Raw genomic sequence first — 21,519 nt, 5'->3', positions numbered from 1 at the left:
TACCGACTCCTTCCAGAAACATCTTAAGACGTTTTTATTTGTTCAGGCTTTTCCTTGATTTTCTGGAACTCCTGTTGTGTTATCAGTTTTATCTTGATCTTTAAAATATATACTTTATTGAATATTGTTTTGATTGTTTAAGCGCTTTGTGACCCTGGTCTGGAAAAGCGCTATACAAATTAAAATTACTTACTTACTTACTAGTTCTTCTTTCATTTAAAAATAAAAATACCATATGCATACAGGCAGTTCTTACAACTGGTGACATTTACACAAGAGACTGTTTTAATAGATTGAGCATAAAATCATTTTTAAGTTTGTATTTTAAATAAATTATTATTTTATCTTAAAAAACAGTTTGTTATGTAATAGCTGAGTTAGCAAGTATACAGATCAGTTTAAAAAATAATTCACTCTACAGTAGTTGAACAAAATATATTGAAAACTAAAAACTAAACAACTAAACACAGTTTACCTGTGTGCTTAACTGGGTCGTGAAGTTGAGCTTATGTATCAAATTGTAAAAAGGTGAAATAAATCAAATCAAATGACATTGGAACCTGTTACAGCAGACCTTGTGATGTCAATTTAAGAAAAATGTGTTTGTGTCAGCCTGAACATGTTCACATCATGGGAAAGTATGCAAAACCAAGGGATGGGCATTAATTACGACTTATTTGTTTGATCAATAAAGTTCTATCTATCTATCCATCTATTACTGATGCCTTTATTTAAAATAAATAAATAGTAAAAGGTATTATCAAGGGAACAAGTATACTTGTTAAAAATAAAATAAAAATGAAATAAATTGGTTTAAAATTAAAGTTTTGATTACGTTAGTTGCTAACTCAATGTGGGACTTAATGAAAAGGAAAATATGTTCATGGTTAAAAAAAAATGGCTGAAATCAATTAAATTCAATTTTATTATCTTATTATCTTATCATAACCAAGTTATGTCAAGACACTTAACAGTTTTAGTAAGACTCAAACAATACAAATGATAAAAGCATTGGGAAGAAAGTATGTATAAACATAACTTCTATATATATTGATCATCTCTTACATATTTGCACCAACACGCGTCATAATAACACCTTAGATCTGTCACATTAGGGTTAAAGCTTTTTTATGTAGGTCATTTCTGCAGTGGTCAGTGTCCTCTAAAAATGTCAACATGGCACTGTGTGTACACAAAGTACAAAACACTACTGTACTACTGTATTAATACTGAGGTGCACAAGTTAAAGTGTGTATTCATATGAAAATACTGTAAAAGTACTATTTTAAATGGCATTAATGCTAGGTGTTGTGTACTTTCAACACAGTACTTTGAACGAATACAATGTACTAATAATGATGCAATAGTGCCACTTAATAAAAAATAAAAAATAAAGTTAATATCCAACAATAATCTTTTTAAGATCGACACACTATTTCCTTTTTAGGAGTTTCTTGGCTTCGGTCTTACGCAACGTCTTGGAACGCTTGCTCCAGTTACCGCCCTGGAAACGATGAGCAGAGTTGCATCAGCCACGTAAAAACCACCTTGAGTGACGCGCACACCGACCAACCAGCTGCCGTTCACATTTGACGGACAAACCATTGGTCCAATAGTTGAAGAGAACGACTTGACACTCGTTTGAAAAATGAACCAATAGAGTTGGCGCTTTGACTTCATGCCCCCACCCTTATTTTAGATACCGCGTTCTAATTGGTAGATATGTCACGTCGCTTCGGCGTTCCTTTAACGATTGGCTGCGAAAGAAACGCCCTCTCTAAAGTGTATAAATACGGGAGAGCCGCGTTTGGAGGTTATCGAGGAAGCTCTTTCTGCAGTGACGGCCATTACAGGCGAGCGAAGACCAACCGAGACTCACTGGCGACCTCGATCCGTTTACTGCTCGGTAAACGACCTCCATTGCTAAGCGGCTAGCGGAACAAGCTAGTCGTCATCTCGCCTTTTTTCTCCTTTTTTTTGGTTAACGTGGAAAGCCGAAGCGGCTTACCATGGATTTTTAAGGCAGTAATGCGGTGGCTCTAAACGGCAAAGGCAATGCATTGTGCAAGGAAAACCCAGAACCCCATCTTCGCAACTGCTAAGCAGTTGGGCCCGAGTACCGCCCGCGGTATCCCGGCGAGCCAACCGGTACCACTGCTACTGGACCGGAGGAAGTTAGCTACCTAGTTAGCTTGACAACAAGAGGCTAGAAACCTTAAAAAAAAAACAACGTAAGTTTCATCTTTTTTTATCGGTTAAAAAAAAAATGAAACCTCAAGACATCATCGCCACGAAGAGCCTGTGGATCTTCGGGTACGGGTCGCTGGTGTGGAAGCCGGACTTCAAGTACAAGAGGAGCAAGGTGGGCTACATCCGGGGCTACAAGAGGCGCTTCTGGCACGGAGACAACCACCACCGTGGCAACGACGAAATGGTGAGGAAAAAGCTTAAAAAGAAACATGTCTGAAGTCGTTCAGACTCCATTAAAGGCGTTGTCTTTAACCTCTTCTTCCTTCTTTTCCGGTGCAGCCCGGAAGAGTGGTGACGTTGATCGAAGACGATGACGTAAGTAGAAAAAGCCGTATTCCTATTGGCTCAAACAAAAAAAAGGGGGCGTTTGAATTAAACTTTATTCGCATCTCTTTTTTCCATCAGGAATGCACATGGGGAGTGGCGTTCGAGGTCACGGGGGCCCAAGTGGAGGAGTCCCTCGCCTACCTGAACATGCGCGAGACGGTGTGCGGCGGGTACCTCACCAAGATGGTGGACTTCTACCCGGAGGAGGAGGGCGAGGAGGTGTCGGCGCTGCTGTACATCGCCACCGACGACAACCCGCTGTACCTGGGGCCCGCCAGCCCCGAGGAGATCGGCGCCCGCATCGCCGTGTCCAGCGGCAAGAGCGGCCACAACATGGAGTACCTCCTGAAGCTCGCCATGTTCATGAGGAGCAGCTGCCCGCAGGTGGACGACCGCCACCTGTTCGCCATCGAGGCGGCGGCGCTGACCGTGGTGTCCTACCTGTTAGCCGCCCAGTAGCTCGTACCCCTTTTCATGCTAACATCTGTTGTGACTACTGAAGTGATGCCATTTTTTTTTTTTTTTTTTTTTCCTCCCCCTTTTCATCTTACTGTAGAAACTTGTTGCACCAATCAAATGATGCCTTACATCTCGGCCCCAGAAGCAATTTGATGAGTCAACAACGAGAGCTGTAACTTGTTTGTCATCGATAAAACTGCCAATAAATTATCAAACTCATCCTTGTCTCTTCGCCATGATTATTCTGACAGGAAATTGGTTACTTTTTAGAATTCCAGTGCGAGTTGGGTGCAGCTTCTACGTTTACACATTCCAGTCGACAAATCTGGCAGGAACAGTTTGTACTTTGGAAAGTATTCACGAGGGTTTGAATCCTGGCGCTTGCGTAACAACGCTCGTCTAGAGTCAACATCCACCGAAATCGTCAGATTCTTCATTCTGTATTTCACGAACGACATTTTCACCTTTTTAATGCAAAATAATTTGGAGCGAGTGATTTAGCACACTTTTATTTTCAGTCCTATTAGTAAAATTTGAGGTGCAATTCACTGTATATATACACGTGACCTATAAAAATAGACCAAACTGTGGAGGAACATCCAGACTTTCATTGTAATGTACAACGATATAGAACAAACACTTCACACACACAATAGTGCTCACGACGACTCCTAGTTTACATGGAAATAACTTAAATATTAGTCTACCAGAACCTCTGAATGTATTTAATTTATTTATAGCAGCATTTAAACCACAAGAATGTTTTTTAGTTTTTTTTTCCATGTTTGACAAAAATATATATCAACACTTCCTGTCATGCTGGGTTCAAAAATGTTAAGACCTCCTTTTTCGTCAGTGTCTCACTGTTGTTCCTAGAAAAATAAGAGCTTTAGTACAAACCTGTAGACCTGGTGTTTGGTATGTAGACATTAGTTCACATGTGTACACCGTTAAATAAGAGGAGCGCGTGAGGATTTTGACGGAAGACTGTGGCTCAGTGCAATTGACAGAATCTCCTTTTCTTTTTTCTTCGTCACAGCTCGTCAGCCAATCAGAAGCGTCTCTGATCGCGAAAAAAAAGTGCATTCTGAGCAAGCACTTGGATATCATGGTCGTTTTTTTAAAAATACTCAAAAGGCAAAGAAGTCCAGCGATCTTTTTCCCAAAGTGTCAGACACTCGCGGGGCTGACAGAGTTTGTGAAGGTGCTTGTGAGGCGTCACAGTGTGTTTGTGTGGGAGTGTGCGTCATTGAGCAGCACCTTTGCCTTTCCTGGCTGGTCCTTGGTGGGCGATCTGTTTGTGGGGGCTCGGGGTGGAGGGTCCCCCCTTGGCCTGAGGAGAGGAGCTTCGGCTGGGGTTGAAGGCGGGGCTGGTGCTGGACCGGCCCAGGGTGGTCTGTAATGGGCTGGACGCGGTCAGACCTGCTGCAGGGGGGGGAGGGGATGGGGGGGAGACAACGGTGGTCAGAGTGGAACCTTTTCACCCCCCAAAAAAAAAAAACAATGAGCCGGCAAGAAGCTTTGAGAAGCCTGTTCAGCCGCCGTCAGCAAACTCACTGTTGCTCACTAAACAACCTTTTTTTCCCAACAAAAAAAAAAAAACAGGATTTTGTTTTGAAGGAACTGGACAAACCAGCTGTATCATCATCATTTTATACCTTTCGAGACGTTGTATCCGTAGGCGGCGTAGGCCGCCGCCGACGCGGCTGCGGCTCCGGCCATGGCCCCCGCCATCGCCGCCGCGCTCCCCGCCGTGGACTTCCGACCCCGCGCCTTCGACTTGGACACGGCCCCCCCTTTCGGGCGCCCCCGGTTCCGCCCGGACCGCCCTCTGCCGGGGCTGGTCGTGTCGGACGCCGAGACTCCTGCAACCACAGGCAAACGAAGGAAATCAAGGCTCAGCAAAATTTGTTTGGACGGCGGTTTTTGGCTTCGGCTTCAATCCCCCGAATGATCCCCCGACGCCGGTAATGAGAGCGTAGTGAAGACACACTATTAAGTGCATTAATCATGGCAGAAGTGCACGCTCAGCGTTTTCCACCACGGTCGCATTTCGAAAACCTTTCGACTTGGTCTAAATATTGTGGTTGGTGTGGAGGGAGCGGAGCTTCTCTACCTCCGGAGATTAACAAAAACCACAGTCTGGAATCAATCCGCTCACTTCTGTTCTCTGAGAGAAAAACGATACGTCAAGTTCAAACAAGCGAGAGTGTGATCAGTCCAACGACACGTCGTGATTTGACCAATTATTATTATTGGTTTATGGAAAAACTGCATCAGTGTGTGATTGTTTTGTAGAATCAAATCAAAACTGTATGTGAATATGTGATAAATATGTGATGACCCTCTGGCTTCTTTAACCCTTGTTTTAGCTCAGGGTTAAGGTGACCCGAAACAAATGTGTTTGTGGTATCCCTTGTGTCGACTCTGGGTCAAGGTGAACGACCTCCCTGGCTTCCAGAAATACACATGCAGTGGTGGAGGTCGACACAAGGGATACCTCAATCACATTTGTTTTTTAGGCCTTTGGGTCATCTTGACCCTGATTTAACACACAAGGGTTTTAATGAATGATCTTTCACTTTTATTTTGTCTTTTTGCCAGACAGTTTATTTGTTGTTGTTGTTGTACATTTATGACATGGTATATCTCTCTCTCTCGGTGTGTGCGTGTGTGTGTGGGTGTGTCCATCTTTTCTTAATGTATAATTTACTAAATAACTAAATAAACTCCCAAAATTACTTAATCATCACTGATGTCTCAGTAAAGGTTTGGGGGGAGGGGGAACAAGAGGGGCAAAAGACCCCCATGAAAATTAAAATACGTCCAATTTTAATACAATTAGAAGCACATTTGTGCTGAAAAATGTACACATGTCCAATTTAAATTAAATCTACACCATATTTAATGCATGTTAAATAAGGATTTCCTATAATTCAGCTACTTTTGGCAACTGTAAGGCCTGTGATAAACCAGCCTTCTCTTCTCCCCGTCTCTTTAGCGTTTTATTATTCTTGTTTTTTAGTTGATTTTTTATATCATTCTATACATTTTCTCTCACTTTTTACTCCTTTTCTTTACGCATTGATAAACTTTTAGCAAAGCTAGATTTCTTACATTTACACATATTGGGATTCTCCTGTTCTTGCTAATTTAATGTAATTTGTTGATATTATGTAATGGTGACATTTTATCGCGAGTGGATTGTTGATCGAACTCGTTCGTGACCCAAAACAAAGATTTTTGTTAAACAAACAGTGGTTTCAGGTCCTGCTGCTCTCACTGCAGCAACACTGGAATGATACAATAAACAGGCTTGTAATTGTTTTTCTCTCCTTTGGTATATGTTTTTGAATTGATTTAACTTCTGTGCACGAGTCTACACACCAACACTTGAATAATCAAAATATAGTTTACTTTTTTGGAGTGTATAAGACTGTATAAGACTTATGTAATTATCTCTGCATTTTCCTGTTTGAAAATAAAGTAGATGTTTCATATTTGTGTTATTAGTAAAACACTTGCAGACAGAATCCACTCCTCACCTCACACACCCCAGTCAGTCATAAAAAACATTTTGATCTTCTCAATTCCGTCAATGCAAAATGGGCTCAATCTTTAATCGTCTGACTGGCGTCCCTCACCAAAGCTGTAACAGATCATCTATTTACGAGGGATTACTGAACAGCGGCGACCTCAAATCGGCGATCGACTGCAGCGGCCGTCGAACATTTTGGCTTGTGTTTCTAGAACATGAAGTCCAGGACAAACTGAACTGGAGCAGAAGATAAACAAACTCCTTTTAATGCCAAAATAATCGGATCTGTAATGAATCGCGGCCAAACTGGTGGGTGAAAAATCAAGTCGTGGCAGGAATTAAAATAAAGTTTAATCGGTTTGCACCACATTTTGAAAGTTCTTTTTAGAGTGTTTGTGTCGATTTTCATTAGTTCTAACTACTGGTCAAATTGAGGCTCCTGTGTTTGACGCCTTCACTATAATTCTGGAGGTTGATCTTCGCTGACTCTTCAGTAAACTATGATGAACATAAACATAAGATTTTTGATGTAAAATGCTCCTCTAGATGAAGAGAACTGCTTTCAATAAACTCAATTACAGATAAACCATAAATAAATAAAGAATTAAACAATTATTTTACTTAATAAGGCCACAACTCTCTCTAACAAAAGTTTTCAAATATTCAACGCAGAGAAAAATCTTTAACTCCGTCAAATATTTGATGTAAAATTATACATACAAAGGAAAAATATATATACAAAATATGAAACCAACGCGGATTTTTAGAGATTGAATAGACAATAATAAATTACTTTCCCTCATATTCATTAAAATGTTCTATAAATCAAACAAAAACATTTTTTTGATTCTCTTTTTTTCCATTTATTCTTTTTCCTTAAAAAAAAACTTTGAAAAAAAGATATCATAGATAAATGTTGTGTCCGACGTTGTATTTTTTATATTTATATTGATAATTCTCAAAAATACATAATCAAAAAAGTATTTTAAAAAATAATATTTAATTTCATAATATCATATTTTTATTATTTACCGCATTCAGTTAAAGTTTGTTTATGTAAATTGTGTTTATTTAATCAAGTTTTCTCATCATTTTAAGGCCACGCCCCTTCTTTATTTTTCTGTCTAGTTTATGTCGCTATATTGCTGTCGTCACACCTTTACTATGGAATGCCAGGAGGGCCAAAATTAGCCGATAGAAAGCGATTGGGAAAAAAAGACAGATAATAAAAAATACAGTTAAAATAAGTTTAAATGTATAGAAATACACTCATTTATATTGCTAAGGGGTAATAAATACATACATAAATGTGTAAATAAATAAGGAAATGCATTTATTCAATTAATTTTTTCTCAAAGTTTATTTTAACTTTTTTAACGACCATTCTTTTCCCTTTTCATTTAATCCTGGGCAATTCCCTCCTTATTTTCCTCTTGTCTTTTACACACTCAGACCTGAGTGCGTTTATATTTATTTTAATTGATTTTATAAATATATATTTTCCTATCTATGTCTCTCTATTTTTCCAATAATAATAATAATAATAATCTCTATTTATATAGCCCCTTTTTATTAACCTCATTATGGCCCTCCTGGCTTTCCATACTTTAGTAACACATTTCACTCATTGTCATAGAATTGAACGACAATAAAAAGTCTTTGAAACCTCTTCAGGAAATCAAACTTAACGCCCCTGATGTAGAATAAAATCTTAAATATTCAAAGATCATTAGTGGGTTTAAAAGAACAAAACAATTAAATTAAATTTTAAAGGATATTTCTCGCCGATGATGAACGTGTCACACTGGAAACTCACCGTTCATGGTGTCCGAGATGGATCCCGTCACGGACGAGGGCGAGTTGGTGGCCCGGGTGTGCTGGGCGGAGGACACGGGGTCGTCCACGATCACCAGCATGTCGCTGCTGCTCTCGTCGGCGTCGGCGTCCGGCGGCAGCGAGCCTGGCTGCAGCTCGCTGCTCAGGGAGATCTGAGCGAGCACAGACACAGGAGGAGGGTCAGTGACACGAGGAGCGAGGACACTAGGCTGCTACGAGACAGAGGGCCATTTCATTCAGGAGGAGGCCGGTGGACAGAAGGGAAAAGTGGGTGAAGAAACCGAATGAAACGAAAGCAGATAAGGACGTGAGGAACCTGGAGGAACCTTGACTCACCTCACTGAAGGGACTGGGCATGGCGGAGTCCATCTCCACGCTGATGAACGAGTCCTCGCCGTCGGCCGAGAGGTTGGAATTGTCTGCGGACGGCGCGTGAGGGATGACGAGGTTCATGTCTTTCCTCCGCTTGATCTCAAACTCCTCGTTCTTCTTCTGGGGAAAAGACAAAAGGAGAATGTCTCTTGTTTAGAAAAACGAAAAAATGGCTGCACTGGTTGTCTCCTTAAAGCCTCTTTAACCCTTGTGTCATCTCAGGGTCAAGGTGACCCGGAGGGAGGTCATTCACCTTGACACAGAGAAAACACAAGGGATACCTCAAACACATTTGTTTTCAGGCCTATGGCCGGGGCCCCCTGACTAAAAATCCATGTGGAGCTGTGGAGTTAAACTATAAAAGTGATTGTATAGAAAATAATAAAATGACTTTCTTTAATATTTATTAAATCTTCTATAAATCCAACATACATTACAAAACATTTTTTTGATTCTCTTTTTTTCCCCATTTATTCTTTCTCCTGAAAATAAACTAAAAAAAAGATATCATAGATAAATGTTTAATAGGTAAATACACAATCAAAAAACTATTAAAAAAAAAAAAAGTTTAATTGCATAATATCATATTTTTATTATTTACCGCATTAAGTTCAGTTAATTGTGTTTATTTCATCAAGATTCAAGTTTTCTCATCATTTAAAGGCCACACCCCTTCTTTATTTTCTTTCTAGTTTATGTCGCTATATTGCTGTCGTCACACCTTTACTATGGAATGCCAGGAGGGCCAAAATTAGCCGATGGAAAGCGATTGGGAAAAAAAGTCATAATGACCCATTGAATCCACTCACCTTCTCGGCGTACTTCTCCCTCTTCCTCTTTCGCTCTTTGACTTTGCTGCATTCTTCCTGCTGCCTCTTCTCGTCTTGTCTCAGACGTACTGCGGGACAAGAGACTTGTTTTATTTGGACAACATGTGACGGACGACAGGAAATGGCTTCCAACTGAACTCACGTTTCTTCTCCAGCTCATCGTCGTCCAGAAGCAGACTGACCACCTCTTTTGGTTTGAGAGTGTCGGGTTTGAAGTTGCCTCCAGATATGACCACCCTTTGGATCTGATGGCGGAAGAACAAAACATTTTTAATTACATAAAGTGTGTCTAAAGGTACAAGTCTATCCTCCACATCGACTTCCTTACCTCGCTCTTTTCTTTGGCCCGCTGCAGGATCCTCTCCTCGATGCTGCCCTGGCAGATGAGGCGATAGACGGTGACCTGCTTGGTCTGACCCAGCCTGTGAGCCCGGTCCATGGCCTGCTGGTCCACCGTGGGGTTCCAGTCGCTGTCGTAGAAAATCACCTGCAAGGAAATATCACACATTTAACAATAACTCATGATACTATGATACTCAATACACAAGAATATCTTTAATTCAACTTTTTTGGGTGGGACAATTGAGGCCCTTGATTTGCATTTATGTTTGTAAAAGTATGGAAATGTTTCCTGAAACCTTACATTTTTATTTATGTATTTTTTTTTACTATTTATTACTGATTAAAATCTTAATTAGTTCAGTTTTGATTTAGGATAAATGTTATTCATTTTACCGTAAAATAACAAAAATACATCATACTTGCGTGTCTTATAATATATAAGAAATACTTGGAAAATGCATATTCAATCATTTTTATTTATTCATTACTTATTAACATCTTAATTAATTTAGTAGTTAAAGCTTTTTTATTCAGGACATTTATTCTATTTCTTTTCTCTTAAGATTTAAATACTAAAACAAACAAACTAAAATCACATTTGCAAGTTCTTTGATATATTAAAAATTATATTATGTAGAGAATGCATATAAAATAAAACAAACTATTTGTATAAAAATATATATTTAATTAATACTTCTAAACTAGATGTGTGATGGCCCTAAAGCCCAATGTTGCTTAAAGAAGCAACAAACGTTACTTTTTTTCTTTATAATTTAACTCTTTCTTTACTAGTCATTAGTGGTCAAAATTTAAATATTATACAATAAAAAAGGTAATGCAATGAGAAATGTCCTTCAACAATATATAATTCATAATAATATTATTAAAAGCATTTGATGAAAAAACAAAAACAGTTTTATCATAATTATTAAGTTAATTCATGTTGATAAATGAGTGAGAGTTATATTATGTGGTGGCATTACAGAACATAAAAATGAAATAATATGAATGAAATAAAAAGAGGTCAATAAAATAAAATACAATAATTAACAATACATTGAAATAAAATAGAAATGACCATATAATGACATAATTAAAGAACAAATAATGTATTATTAATGTATAATCTCAAGCAAACTATGTTCTATTTCAACAGACAGTAGAAAAACATAGAAAGCCATTCAAAAAAGTGACTCACAGTATCTGCTGCAGTCAAGTTGATGCCAAGACCCCCCGCCCTCGTGCTCAGCAGAAAGACAAATATATCTGTCCTGTAAAAAGAAGGAGAAAATCCAAGAATAAAACAAATCTACTGAAAACAGAAGGGAGACGAGATTAACAAGGACAGTTCTCACCAACACAGACATGGAGGATAAAACATTTACAATGAAGAACTTCAGCTCGTCCAATAAAAGCTCAAACAATGTCATCTACACTTCCAGGACGAGAAGCAGAGTTCGAGGCTAATATGAACCAGAGCTCACGAAGATACACACAGAGAGTCACTGCATGCCAGCGACAGATTCAAGAGTGAGTTAAGACAAGTGTGAGTTAAGGTAAGAGTGAGATTAGTTTGGTTTACCCACCGACTCTGGAAGTCCGCCACCATGTCTCTGCGCTCAGAGATCTTGGAAGATCCATCAAGACGCATGTAGGTGTGCTTACGGTAAACCATGTACTCCTGCAGGAAACACAAGAACTGTGATGAGAAAACATTTCAAACAAAAACAAATTATTTCAAATAGGTTGTTTTATTTCAATATTTAAGGCGTCAGAGACGTATTGATTGAAGTCTTTTACAATATGATACACATTACATGACAGTACAACTGTTCACACTACGATGGCATCACAAGATCACAATATTTGTTGCTGTATATCGTAGTGAAATGCAGAAGCTAAATCCTACTTTTATCTATGCTTTTTTCATTTTAAATGAAAAGATGAAATATTTGTATTATATCGGAGATCAAAGTATTGGGTATATTGCTGTATCAATATTGTTTTTGACCTAATAGTTCCTTAAGAACTGTGTCTTGGTGGATTTTTTCTCAAAGATCAATACTTGGACCTCTTTTTTTCCCCCAATAGAATTGTTTCGGATTTTAACAAAAAAAAATTTTTGCACCTAGATATGTACTTCTAGACAGCTTTTTCCAAAAAAAGAATAGTTTTTTAGGGTATTTTTCTTTTTATAAAATTGTTCCTTAAAAGATCTATACTTGGATTTGCTTTTTTCCCCGAAGATAATTATTTCTGGGTGGTTTTTGTTCCTCAAAGGTCTTTACTTGGACTTGCTTTCTGCCCCAAAACAGAATTGTTTCGATTTTCTTTGAGGATCAATTAAAAAAACATCATTCTCTCCCCCACAGAACTATTTCTGATTTTTATTTTTATTTTACAAAAGTGCTTTTTTTCTAGATCTACAAAATTGAAAATTGAATTACCTTTAAATGTGTATAGTTTTAATTGCAACTGAAATTTCTTTATGATCTAATTTTAAATATAGCACCATTTCCTTTAATATAAAAGGAGAAGTTAATTATCCAAAAACATTCCAAAACGTTACAAGAAAGATCGTCATAAGAAAAAAATGTTATTGTTTCAACTTGTTCACCAAAATCCCCGGAACACTAATTCAGAGTAAACTGTTTGAATTGAGCTGCAGCTGGACAATTATTCTGCCAAACATGAGGTATTTTTCGCTCACTCAATTCCGAAAACATGTCAAATTACAAGAATAATTTATCATGAACAAAATAAATAAGGGATTTGAAGCAATTTACGAGTTTTCATGAGTCAATGTGGCTTGATGGAGCCATAATTTAGGGGGAAATAATAAGTTGAATGGATCAAATTAAACACGATAAATCAAAAGTGTTTCAATATGTAGACATCATAATTGCCTCAATTTATTGTAGTTGTCACGTACGATCAGTGCAACATACAGCAGAAACACTTGTTTTTCCACATTTGCTGAATTAAAAGTGTTTTATTTTGTGACATTAACATTAAGATAAAGATCCAAGTGATTTTTTTTTTTGGAGGCGCTTGATTTTGGCTTTTAAAAAAAAAGTCGCATTAAACTCCAAAATTAAGAATTTTGTATCCACCAGCACGCTCCACATCACCAGCCCAAAAACCCGATAGCTCTGCGGTACCCATGAGTGAGGGGGGGTGAAGGGAAAGGCCCCAGAGAGTCGGGGTCACAGCCGTGATGAGGTGACAAGTTGATCTCCTTTTAAGCGCTGACCTGATCTCCTGACCTCCTCGCTGAAACATGCCAGAGCCGGAGCGCCTGTCACAGTTGCCGCCGCCGCGTCACGTCTCGCCTCCTCAAATCATTACCGATGCTATCAATGATTTGACACTATGTTGTCTCTGACCTAAACACCTCCGGCATGACACGGGACGAGACCCCCGGCCCCGGCAGGAGTTTGCCCTCCTCTCGGCGAAAAAAAAAAAAAGGCTGGCTCCGATCCCGACAGCCCCATCTGTTCCGAGTGAACACTACATTAGGGGCCATTAGTCCACGGGTTTTCGGGGGAAAATGAAGCTAACCTTGTTGGAATTGGTTTTGATATCTTGCCAGCGAGATTGTGCCCAGCTTGTTCTGGCCTCTTGTCTTAACGATCTGGCAGATTTTTCAACGACTGACATGTGGGACATTACTTTCCCCGAGCACGTCAGAACGGGAGATATCCCATAATGATTGTATTTATGAAGCCACTTATCCAAACCGTTTTACACCCACTGTATGATATATTTGTTCCAAGAAAGTGCACCAACATGTTTAAAAAAACAATCCACTCTACAGTAACTAGGAGTGTTTTTAGGCAAGAATCTGGAGATGCGTATACAGGGGCAACATAACGATATATTTTGCGATACAGTAGTTATATTTAAAGTACTGCATAATTTACAGACCACATGACTCTATTATAAGTTTTGATTTTGAAAATATGTCCAAACATCAGCGTTAAAAGCTAGAGTCGACTGTATCCTCTCGTCCTCAGTTATCACCACGATCTCTTTCATTGGTCCTTGACGCTGGTGTTGCAGAATTTACAGACCACATGACTCTTTCATTAGTTTTGAGTTTATAAATATGTCCGAACATCAGCGTTAAAAGCTAGAGTCGACTGTATCCCCTCGTCCTCAGTTATCACCACGATCTCTTTCATTGGTCCTTGACTCTGGTGTTGCAGAATTTACAGACCACATGACTCTATTATAAGTTTTGATTTTGAAAATATGTCCAAACATCAGCGTTAAAAGCTAGAGTCGACTGTATCCTCTCTTCCTCAGTTATCACCACGATCTCTTTCATTGGTCCTTGACGCTGGTGTTGCAGAATTTACAGACCACATGACTCTTTCATTAGTTTTGAGTCTATAAATATGTCCGAACATCAGCGTTAAAAGCTAGAGTCGACTGTATCCCCTCGTCCTCAGTTATCACCACGATCTCTTTCATTGGTCCTTGACTCTGGTGTTGCAGAATTTACAGACCACATGACTCTATTATAAGTTTTGATTTTGAAAATATGTCCAAACATCAGCGTTAAAAGCTAGAGTCGACTGTATCCTCTCGTCCTCAGTTATCACCACGATCTCTTTCATTGGTCCTTGACGCTGGTGTTGCAGAATTTACAGACCACATGACTCTTTCATTAGTTTTGAGTCTATAAATATGTCCGAACATCAGCGTTAAAAGCTAGAGTCGACTGTATCCCCTCGTCCTCAGTTATCACCACGATCTCTTTCATTGGTCCTTGACTCTGGTGTTGCAGAATTTACAGACCACATGACTCTATTATAAGTTTTGATTTTGAAAATATGTCCAAACATCAGCGTTAAAAGCTAGAGTCGACTGTATCCTCTCGTCCTCAGTTATCACCACGATCTCTTTCATTGGTCCTTGACTCTGGTGTTACAGAATTTACAGACGACATGACTCTATTATAAGTTGTTTTTTTTTAAAATATGTCCAAACATCATTGTAAACGCTAAAGTCGACTGTATCCTCTCGTCCTCAGTTATCACCACAGTCTCTTTCATTGGTCCTTTAGCTGCTGTGGGTAAAATGATCCACCTAGCGGCCGGAAATTTAATTGCAACACAAAATGCAACAACAAACGCCAAGAATATTAGTTATTGTAAATCTTAAAAGTAGAATACATTAAAGAAAACTATGATAACAAAAAAAAGATTTCAAAGCAAAATATATAATATACTTTGTATAAAAAAAATCTTCTTAATGGGTCGAATATAGATACAGTAAAGCGGAAAAAACTGTATTTTCTCACACCCATAAAAGTTACACAACCGCAGTTTCATGTTTTACTTCTTGCAGCAATACATGGAAGGAAATATCTAAGCTTTGTCTGTTTTTCTTAAACTCAAGAATGGATGTTCGACAAGTTTCCTAATCTTCTGGCTGCAGAAGTCCATCTCGACTGCCAGAGAAGCAGCCGCAGACACTGGAGCAGCAAGGTTGCAGAATTCCCAGCAGCAATATCCCCCCCAAAGAAAGAGAAGAAAAAAAAAAAAAGGTATTTAACTCGTGACCACCCAGATCTCAACCGCCCATCATCCAGCAACATGATGTCACTGGATAACCGAGAGCCGACCGGCGACAAAAACATTTATGGTAATGATGGCGGTTAGGCCGACTCGACGGTCTCTTCCTTCCATGTTCAGGAAATCAACTCCATCTGCGCAATCTTCATCTCCTGAAGATGAAAAACGGTCGAGACAAAGCAAAGCCAGGTTGGATGAAGAGATTTTTCTTTTTCAATGTGGATCTCTTTAGCCCATTAGCAGAGGAGAAAGAGTCGCCTATTACTGTCTGGGGTGGCTCATAAATCAAGCCCTCTTGTGCAGAACTCAGCACATTCTACGTTCCCACAGTTTCCAGACAGAGAGAAGACGTTCCTAAACCACCTGGGCTGGGTCCATCTGCCATCGAGGGATTTGGTCATGGAAAGGAATTTGTGAAAACATCATTGTGAGAGTTTATGCGTCCCTGTAGTGTTTTTAACAAACAAAAAACGAGTTTCAAAAGTCGTGCAAAGGTTGCTTACAGTTTTGAAGTTAAAGCAGCAATATGTAAGATTGAAATTCTTTCCCCCGGAGTCAGAACGATGTAACTGCAGTGCCGATATTTTGCGACGTAATGAGATAAAGACTCTTGTTCCTGGTTTTAACTTCTTGGTAACCTTAGAAAGTCTCTCAGTACTTCATATGAAAACCGTCTCGGACTCACTGTTCTACAGCAGTCTTGGGGTCATATGACCCTCAAAAACTCTCTTGGCAAGTCATCCAGACAGGAGGAATGTACAGTGATACATTCCTTTTTTATTCAAACAAATACATTCATTAAACATTAAAATAAAGTGTAACATATTGTTGTTGTAATGCCACACTTGTCGTACACTTTTTTTTTAAATGAACATTTTAATGTAGTTTACATTTTTATAAAGGACATAGGAAGGTTAATAAGCATAAATGTCTTATATTAAATTCAATATTTGAAGTCTCACATCATTATATTGTCATAATGTTAACAATATCTATCCAAATAACCTTTTAAATACATTTTAAGCAAATCATTTTAATGTACCTTTTCTAAAGTGAGATGTTAGTCAAAACATTACTGAAAAATGATCGAATATTACATTTCTTTAATAAAAATTGTACATTATATATGAAATAATGAAGAAAAAGTAACTAAAAGTCTGTAATCCTGTACTATATACAGTACATACATCTACAAAACACACTGGTGTCTATTTTAGACATTTGAATTCAAATTCAACCTCTGTTTCTTCTCGTCTGGACTATTGTAACAGTTTGTTTTCATGTCTTAACAAGAAGGAGCTGTCTCGCCTGCAGTTGATTCAGAACTCTGCAGCGAGAATTCTGACCCGCTCTAGTAGAAGAACTCACATTTCTCCGGTCCTTAAAACTCTTCACTGGCTTCCAGTTTCTTTCAGGATCAACTTTAAAATTCTGGTTCTTACTTTCAGAGCTATTCATGGTCAGGCTCCTCCTTACATCACTGATCTGATCCAGCCTTACACCCCAGCTCGGGCTCTGAGGTCTGTGGATCAGAATCTACTTATGGTTCCACGCACACGGCTCAGGACCAGAGGAGAGAAATCTTTTCAGGCTGTTGCTCCTAAGCTTTGGAACAATCTTCCTCTCTCTTTGCGCTTGATGGAGTCTACTGACTCCTTTAAGAAACATCTTAAGACGTTTCTATTTGTTCAGGCTTTTCCTTGAATTTCTCGAACTCCTGTGTTGTTCTCGGTGTTGTCTTGATCTTTGAAGTATGTACTGTTTTGAGTATTGTTTTGATTGTTAAAGCGCTTTGTGACCCTGGTCTCGAAAAGCGCTATATAAATATATATTACTTACTTACTTACTTACTTAACAAAGACTAAAACATTTGTTTTAATGTGGTTTGATTTCTGAAAAGGATTTCAAACACTTCCCAATTAAGATTTACTATTTCTAAAACCAGCCGTTAAAGTGTAATAGTAGCTCGGAAACATTTCAGTTTTATTGAACTATTAAACGAAGTGCATAAAAAATTTAACAACCAAACAACAGGCTTAATTTCTTGGTATCTGTTGATCATTATAGTAAATAAAAAAGCCCAAAAGCAACCCTGCGTCTCTATTTAGGAATTAAAATAGCTTCATACCATAAAGAAAATTGGAATATTATTGACCACATCGTACAACAAAGAGTTCCGAAAACGAAAATACACCATGAAAGAAATAATAATGCTTTTAAAATAACAAAAAGCAAAATGCTTCTGCCACACCCATCACCCCCTCATCATCATCATCATCATCATCATCATCTTCATCATCATCATCATGGTCTCCATCTGGCTGTGTCTTCTCTGCAGATGAGCCCCTGCTAATTAGTCGTGACCTGTTAATTAGGAGGCTAATGATGGCGCTAACAAGGCTGGTGAAGCTTGTTAACGTTTCATTCGACTACTGTCACACAAGAGACCGGGGAAGGAAATTATGATCCGTCGATTAATATACAAACTTAAAACGACAGTGCTATACTAGAACCAGTACTGCCGTGTATCCTCTCGTCCCCATGCTATTGCGGATTGGCACATCTTTAGCTGAACGTTAGCTTAAAAGCTTTGCCCAACGATATTTGGATGAGAAAAATACGCCTGGACTTTAAATGGTGGCCACGTTTTTCCAAAAAATGATAGAGGAAAGCATGTGTACCTCAAGCAAGTCGATCATGCGGGTCATCTGGGAGTAGATGAGGACTCGGTGTCCCTGCGCCTTCAGACGACTCAGCAGGATGTCCAGTGTGTGAAGTTTGCCACTTTCTGTGATCAAACTCTCCTTATCTGGAAGAAACAAACACAAACTCATTAAGATAAAAACACATTTTTCGATCTCCTTATTGAATGGATTTTAAGCCAAGAAGGCGTCGATAATCCAAATCAATTGGAAAAATCCTTTTTAAAAAAAACCTGCGTCCTTTTCACCATAAGGTCAGCATACTTAACTTTCCCCTGATCAATATTAGCCGTCGCTCGTATATATTCTTCTGGATAAAGACCCCTTCTTAAGAGCAGATCAGCTGCAGCTCCAATCCTCTTAAATCTCTCCCTGATCTGTCGATTGTTCAAATACAGCGTGTGCTCTTATTGACTGGTGGAGGCCGGTGACAAGGAAGTGTGAGAAAGTGCTTTACGCCTCATTTCAACCCCTAGAAAAAGGCACAAAAGATGGACAAATAGGAGCCCCGGCAGTTGTTCTCGGTCACGCTTCTGCCGAGCACGTCGCATCAGGTCTTCTGTTGCGGCGAACAATCCGAACGCGGGGTCCTCGGTTGAAGTGCTTGAATTCATGCCCGGCTAATGAGGAATAAACGTCATCTGGCACAATGGCCGGATGAGAAAAAGAGCGGTAATGCCATCGACCCCGTGACAGGCCGTCTATAGAGTTTGACCAAAGGGGTCGTGGCCTCAAGTGGGGGGGGGACTTTGGCAAAGTCCAGGGTCGGGTGACAGGGTCAGGCCAGGGATATGGAAGAGTCCCAGAGGAAATCTGGCTTAGCAGTTTTGGACCAAAATCTTCTCTTCAGATGAATATAAGAACGACAAGTTTATGTGAGATCCCTTTTTTCCCACCTAGATACGTCTTTTACCAACATATCTTATCACTCAAGTGCTCTTAAAATCCCTCGCAAGCTTTAATAAGATCTTTTTAAAAAACGATCTTACTTTAAAAGTATTCACAACAACAAAAAACAATTGTTGACTGATTTGTAAAAGATAATCACAGGAGCTGCTAAAAGGCACCCCATAATCCCCTCCCCAAAAAAACACAACTGGATCCTTAATTCTTAATCTAAACTAGATGCATTCTATGTTAATGCGCACTCAGACTGAACCTTGAACTGTGACCCCTGAATAAAACTCCCCCCACAGCGGGTCAGGACGTGCAGCAGTGTTAAAGAGGAACTAATAGAGGAGAACTGGGGGAACACTCTGGGGAAGAGTTGGCGCTCACCTTAGGGTCACTGTGGAGGGATGTCGTCCTACAGATACATTCACTAGTCGCAGCCATACACACACACACACCTTCCTAACTGGCTATTTTTCCACCAAATAATGACCTAAAAAGTAATGTTTCTTTCAATATCTAAATTAGGAGAACATTCTAAAAGCTTAGCATGTTTGATACTAAGCTAAAACATTTACTGCAGACTTAAACTTAAACTAGAATTTTATGTGTCAGGAGTCACAGTCACAATAATAATTAATACAACTTAAATGTTTTTTTAATTCCTTCCAGGCTGTGGGGTATCAAATTACTCATGGAACAGTACCAGTCCCTGGCCCGGTGGTTGGGGAACACTGCTCAACTATGTTTTGTTGTTTACTACTTTAAAAGTACTAAAACATACCAAAACTACTAAAAATAAAAAAGGTCATATGGAAATATGTACCCTCAAAAACTATAATTGTGTTTCTTACATCTAATAATAATAAGACCTAACACTAAAAATAAAATAAATTAAACATAAACAACTTAGCTTTATCTGTCATTCATTCATCATTTTATGTATAGTTATAGAATATATAACTCTTACTCTACAAGGGTCAAAATGCAAAATTATTTTCACTGAGGGCATTTCTTTTTTGTTGTTTTTTGTTCAATACAAACACAATATTATTATGTCCATTTTAAAGATTTCTTATCTAAATCAAAGTTTCAACCAATGGAATTGTTAAAAAAAATATGTCTAAACATTTATTTTCTTAAATCTATGGAGCTATAGTCACATATATTGTATTTCTTTCTGCTTAAATGCAGATTCATTACAGAGAAGTTCAACATTTCTGTGGCAAACCTCATGGTGGCCAACAAACCACAAGGCCAATAACAGGCAAACACCACTTCCTGTCGTAAAAACCTCATCTATAAACGGCCCATGACGTCTACAAAGTGGGAGATTTAGGAAGCAAAAAGAGTAGAAAGTGAGACGTGCCATGGATTAGATCTGGGTGATGTGAGGAAGAAAAACAGACCGGGGGGGGAGAGAGTGAAGGGGGGCCCCTGGTTGCCTGGTGGTAGTAATGGTTTCAATCAGACGGGGCCTCTACACCGCAGGTGCCAGTCTAACCAGGGCCACTGCGTGGTCAAGGGCAGCGACCACAGCGCCGATCCTCCCCCTGGTGAAAACTGCCACTTGGCAAAAACTGCAGCTGCTCCATAATCAACCTCTACTGTGGATCTGTTCCTGTTTAGAGGAGTGAACTCTGGGAGAATCACCTGAGAGTTTTTAGATAAGGATGAAATGTTCAATACTATTTTTCTTTGTGAAGTATTTACCTTTAACAAACCTGTTTTAGCTCATTTTATTATCGAACTTTAATCGCCGTTTCCAAAGCCGAAAAGAAACACAACTAAGTTAAGGCCAAAAAAAACTGAGATGGTCTTCTCGAACTCAAAACAAAGTTTTGACTTTCGTGGCACCAAACCAGATTTTTTTGCTCTGGAATCTTGACTCGTCTCTGTGAGTTGACGGCCAGAAAGGGAAGAAAAAGTATTACCGTATTTTTTGGGACAATAAGGCACCATTAAAATCCTTCATTTCCTGAAAACTAACAGTCACCTTATAATCTGATGCGCCTTATGTATTATTTCTTCTTGTACTTACTGACCAGTTTTATGTAGTACATGGCGCTTGAAAATCTTGCAACATTTTTTCGTATACGAAGTTGCAACAATAAGGTTGTGGTACTCTGTGAGGTTTCGCCGCAGCACAAGGCTTTGAAGTATTGACTGATGCGAACAATACCGAGTAATACGTTATAGGTACTGTGCTTTAATATAATATTATAGTGTGTATAAGAACCCCAAAATGGAACCGGTTTAGAGACATGCTTATGAAACGGCAACGCAGTAAAATGCGCCTTATGATTCAGTGCGCCTTATAGTCCAAAAACACGGTAATATAATTGGAAAGGAAATTGGAGAAACATACTGTATGTCCAAAGGAATCAAAG

At 39.0% G+C, this 21,519-nt stretch overlaps 2 protein-coding genes across 3 annotated transcripts in view; one reads left to right on the top strand and one right to left on the bottom strand.

Moving 5' to 3' along the window:
• The first annotated feature begins 1,824 nt into the window (after nucleotides 1-1,824).
• On the top strand, nucleotides 1,825-3,255 carry chac1 (ChaC, cation transport regulator homolog 1 (E. coli)). Its single transcript, XM_087778769.1, has 3 exons — nucleotides 1,825-2,434; nucleotides 2,530-2,565; nucleotides 2,656-3,255. The coding sequence occupies exons 1-3, from the start codon at nucleotides 2,267-2,269 to the stop codon at nucleotides 3,034-3,036; spliced, it is 585 nt and encodes a 194-aa protein (XP_087634895.1). The 5' UTR covers nucleotides 1,825-2,266; the 3' UTR covers nucleotides 3,037-3,255.
• Nucleotides 3,256-3,529: 274 nt separating this feature from the next.
• The window catches only part of ino80 (INO80 complex ATPase subunit), a 43,787-nt gene continuing 25,797 nt past the window's right edge, over nucleotides 3,530-21,519 (bottom strand). The window contains exons 28-37 of one of the 2 annotated variants that reach the window (XM_087812523.1): nucleotides 18,218-18,345; nucleotides 11,541-11,635; nucleotides 11,153-11,225; nucleotides 9,941-10,099; nucleotides 9,755-9,857; nucleotides 9,592-9,680; nucleotides 8,747-8,902; nucleotides 8,391-8,562; nucleotides 4,695-4,901; nucleotides 3,530-4,461 (exon numbers count right to left, since the gene is read on the bottom strand). In XM_087812523.1, coding sequence (XP_087668649.1) covers nucleotides 4,283-4,461; nucleotides 4,695-4,901; nucleotides 8,391-8,562; nucleotides 8,747-8,902; nucleotides 9,592-9,680; nucleotides 9,755-9,857; nucleotides 9,941-10,099; nucleotides 11,153-11,225; nucleotides 11,541-11,635; nucleotides 18,218-18,345 — 1,361 coding nt within the window. In that variant the 3' untranslated portion in view covers nucleotides 3,530-4,282. The remainder of the gene's footprint in view (nucleotides 4,462-4,694; nucleotides 4,902-8,390; nucleotides 8,563-8,746; nucleotides 8,903-9,591; nucleotides 9,681-9,754; nucleotides 9,858-9,940; nucleotides 10,100-11,152; nucleotides 11,226-11,540; nucleotides 11,636-18,217; nucleotides 18,346-21,519) is intronic. The other variant, XM_087812524.1, reaches the window with a different exon arrangement.

The sequence above is a fragment of the Callionymus lyra genome, chromosome 17 (assembly GCF_982586985.1).
Source record: "Callionymus lyra chromosome 17, fCalLyr1.hap1.1, whole genome shotgun sequence".
Lineage (NCBI taxonomy): Eukaryota > Metazoa > Chordata > Actinopteri > Syngnathiformes > Callionymidae > Callionymus > Callionymus lyra.
Note: the sequence above shows the minus strand (reverse complement) of the source record. Positions and strands in the feature narration are given on the sequence as shown.

What these genes read in the sequence shown, in the direction of transcription:
- chac1 (XM_087778769.1), top strand. Translation starts at nt 2,267, where the DNA reads ATGAAACCTCAAGACATCATCGCCACGAAGAGCCTGTGGATCTTCGGG. An exon ending in ACCGTGGCAACGACGAAATG is followed by an intron (nt 2,435 to 2,529) that starts GTGAGGAAAAAG and finishes TTTCCGGTGCAG; the next exon opens with CCCGGAAGAGTGGTGACGTT. An exon ending in CGTTGATCGAAGACGATGAC is followed by an intron (nt 2,566 to 2,655) that starts GTAAGTAGAAAA and finishes TTTTTCCATCAG; the next exon opens with GAATGCACATGGGGAGTGGC.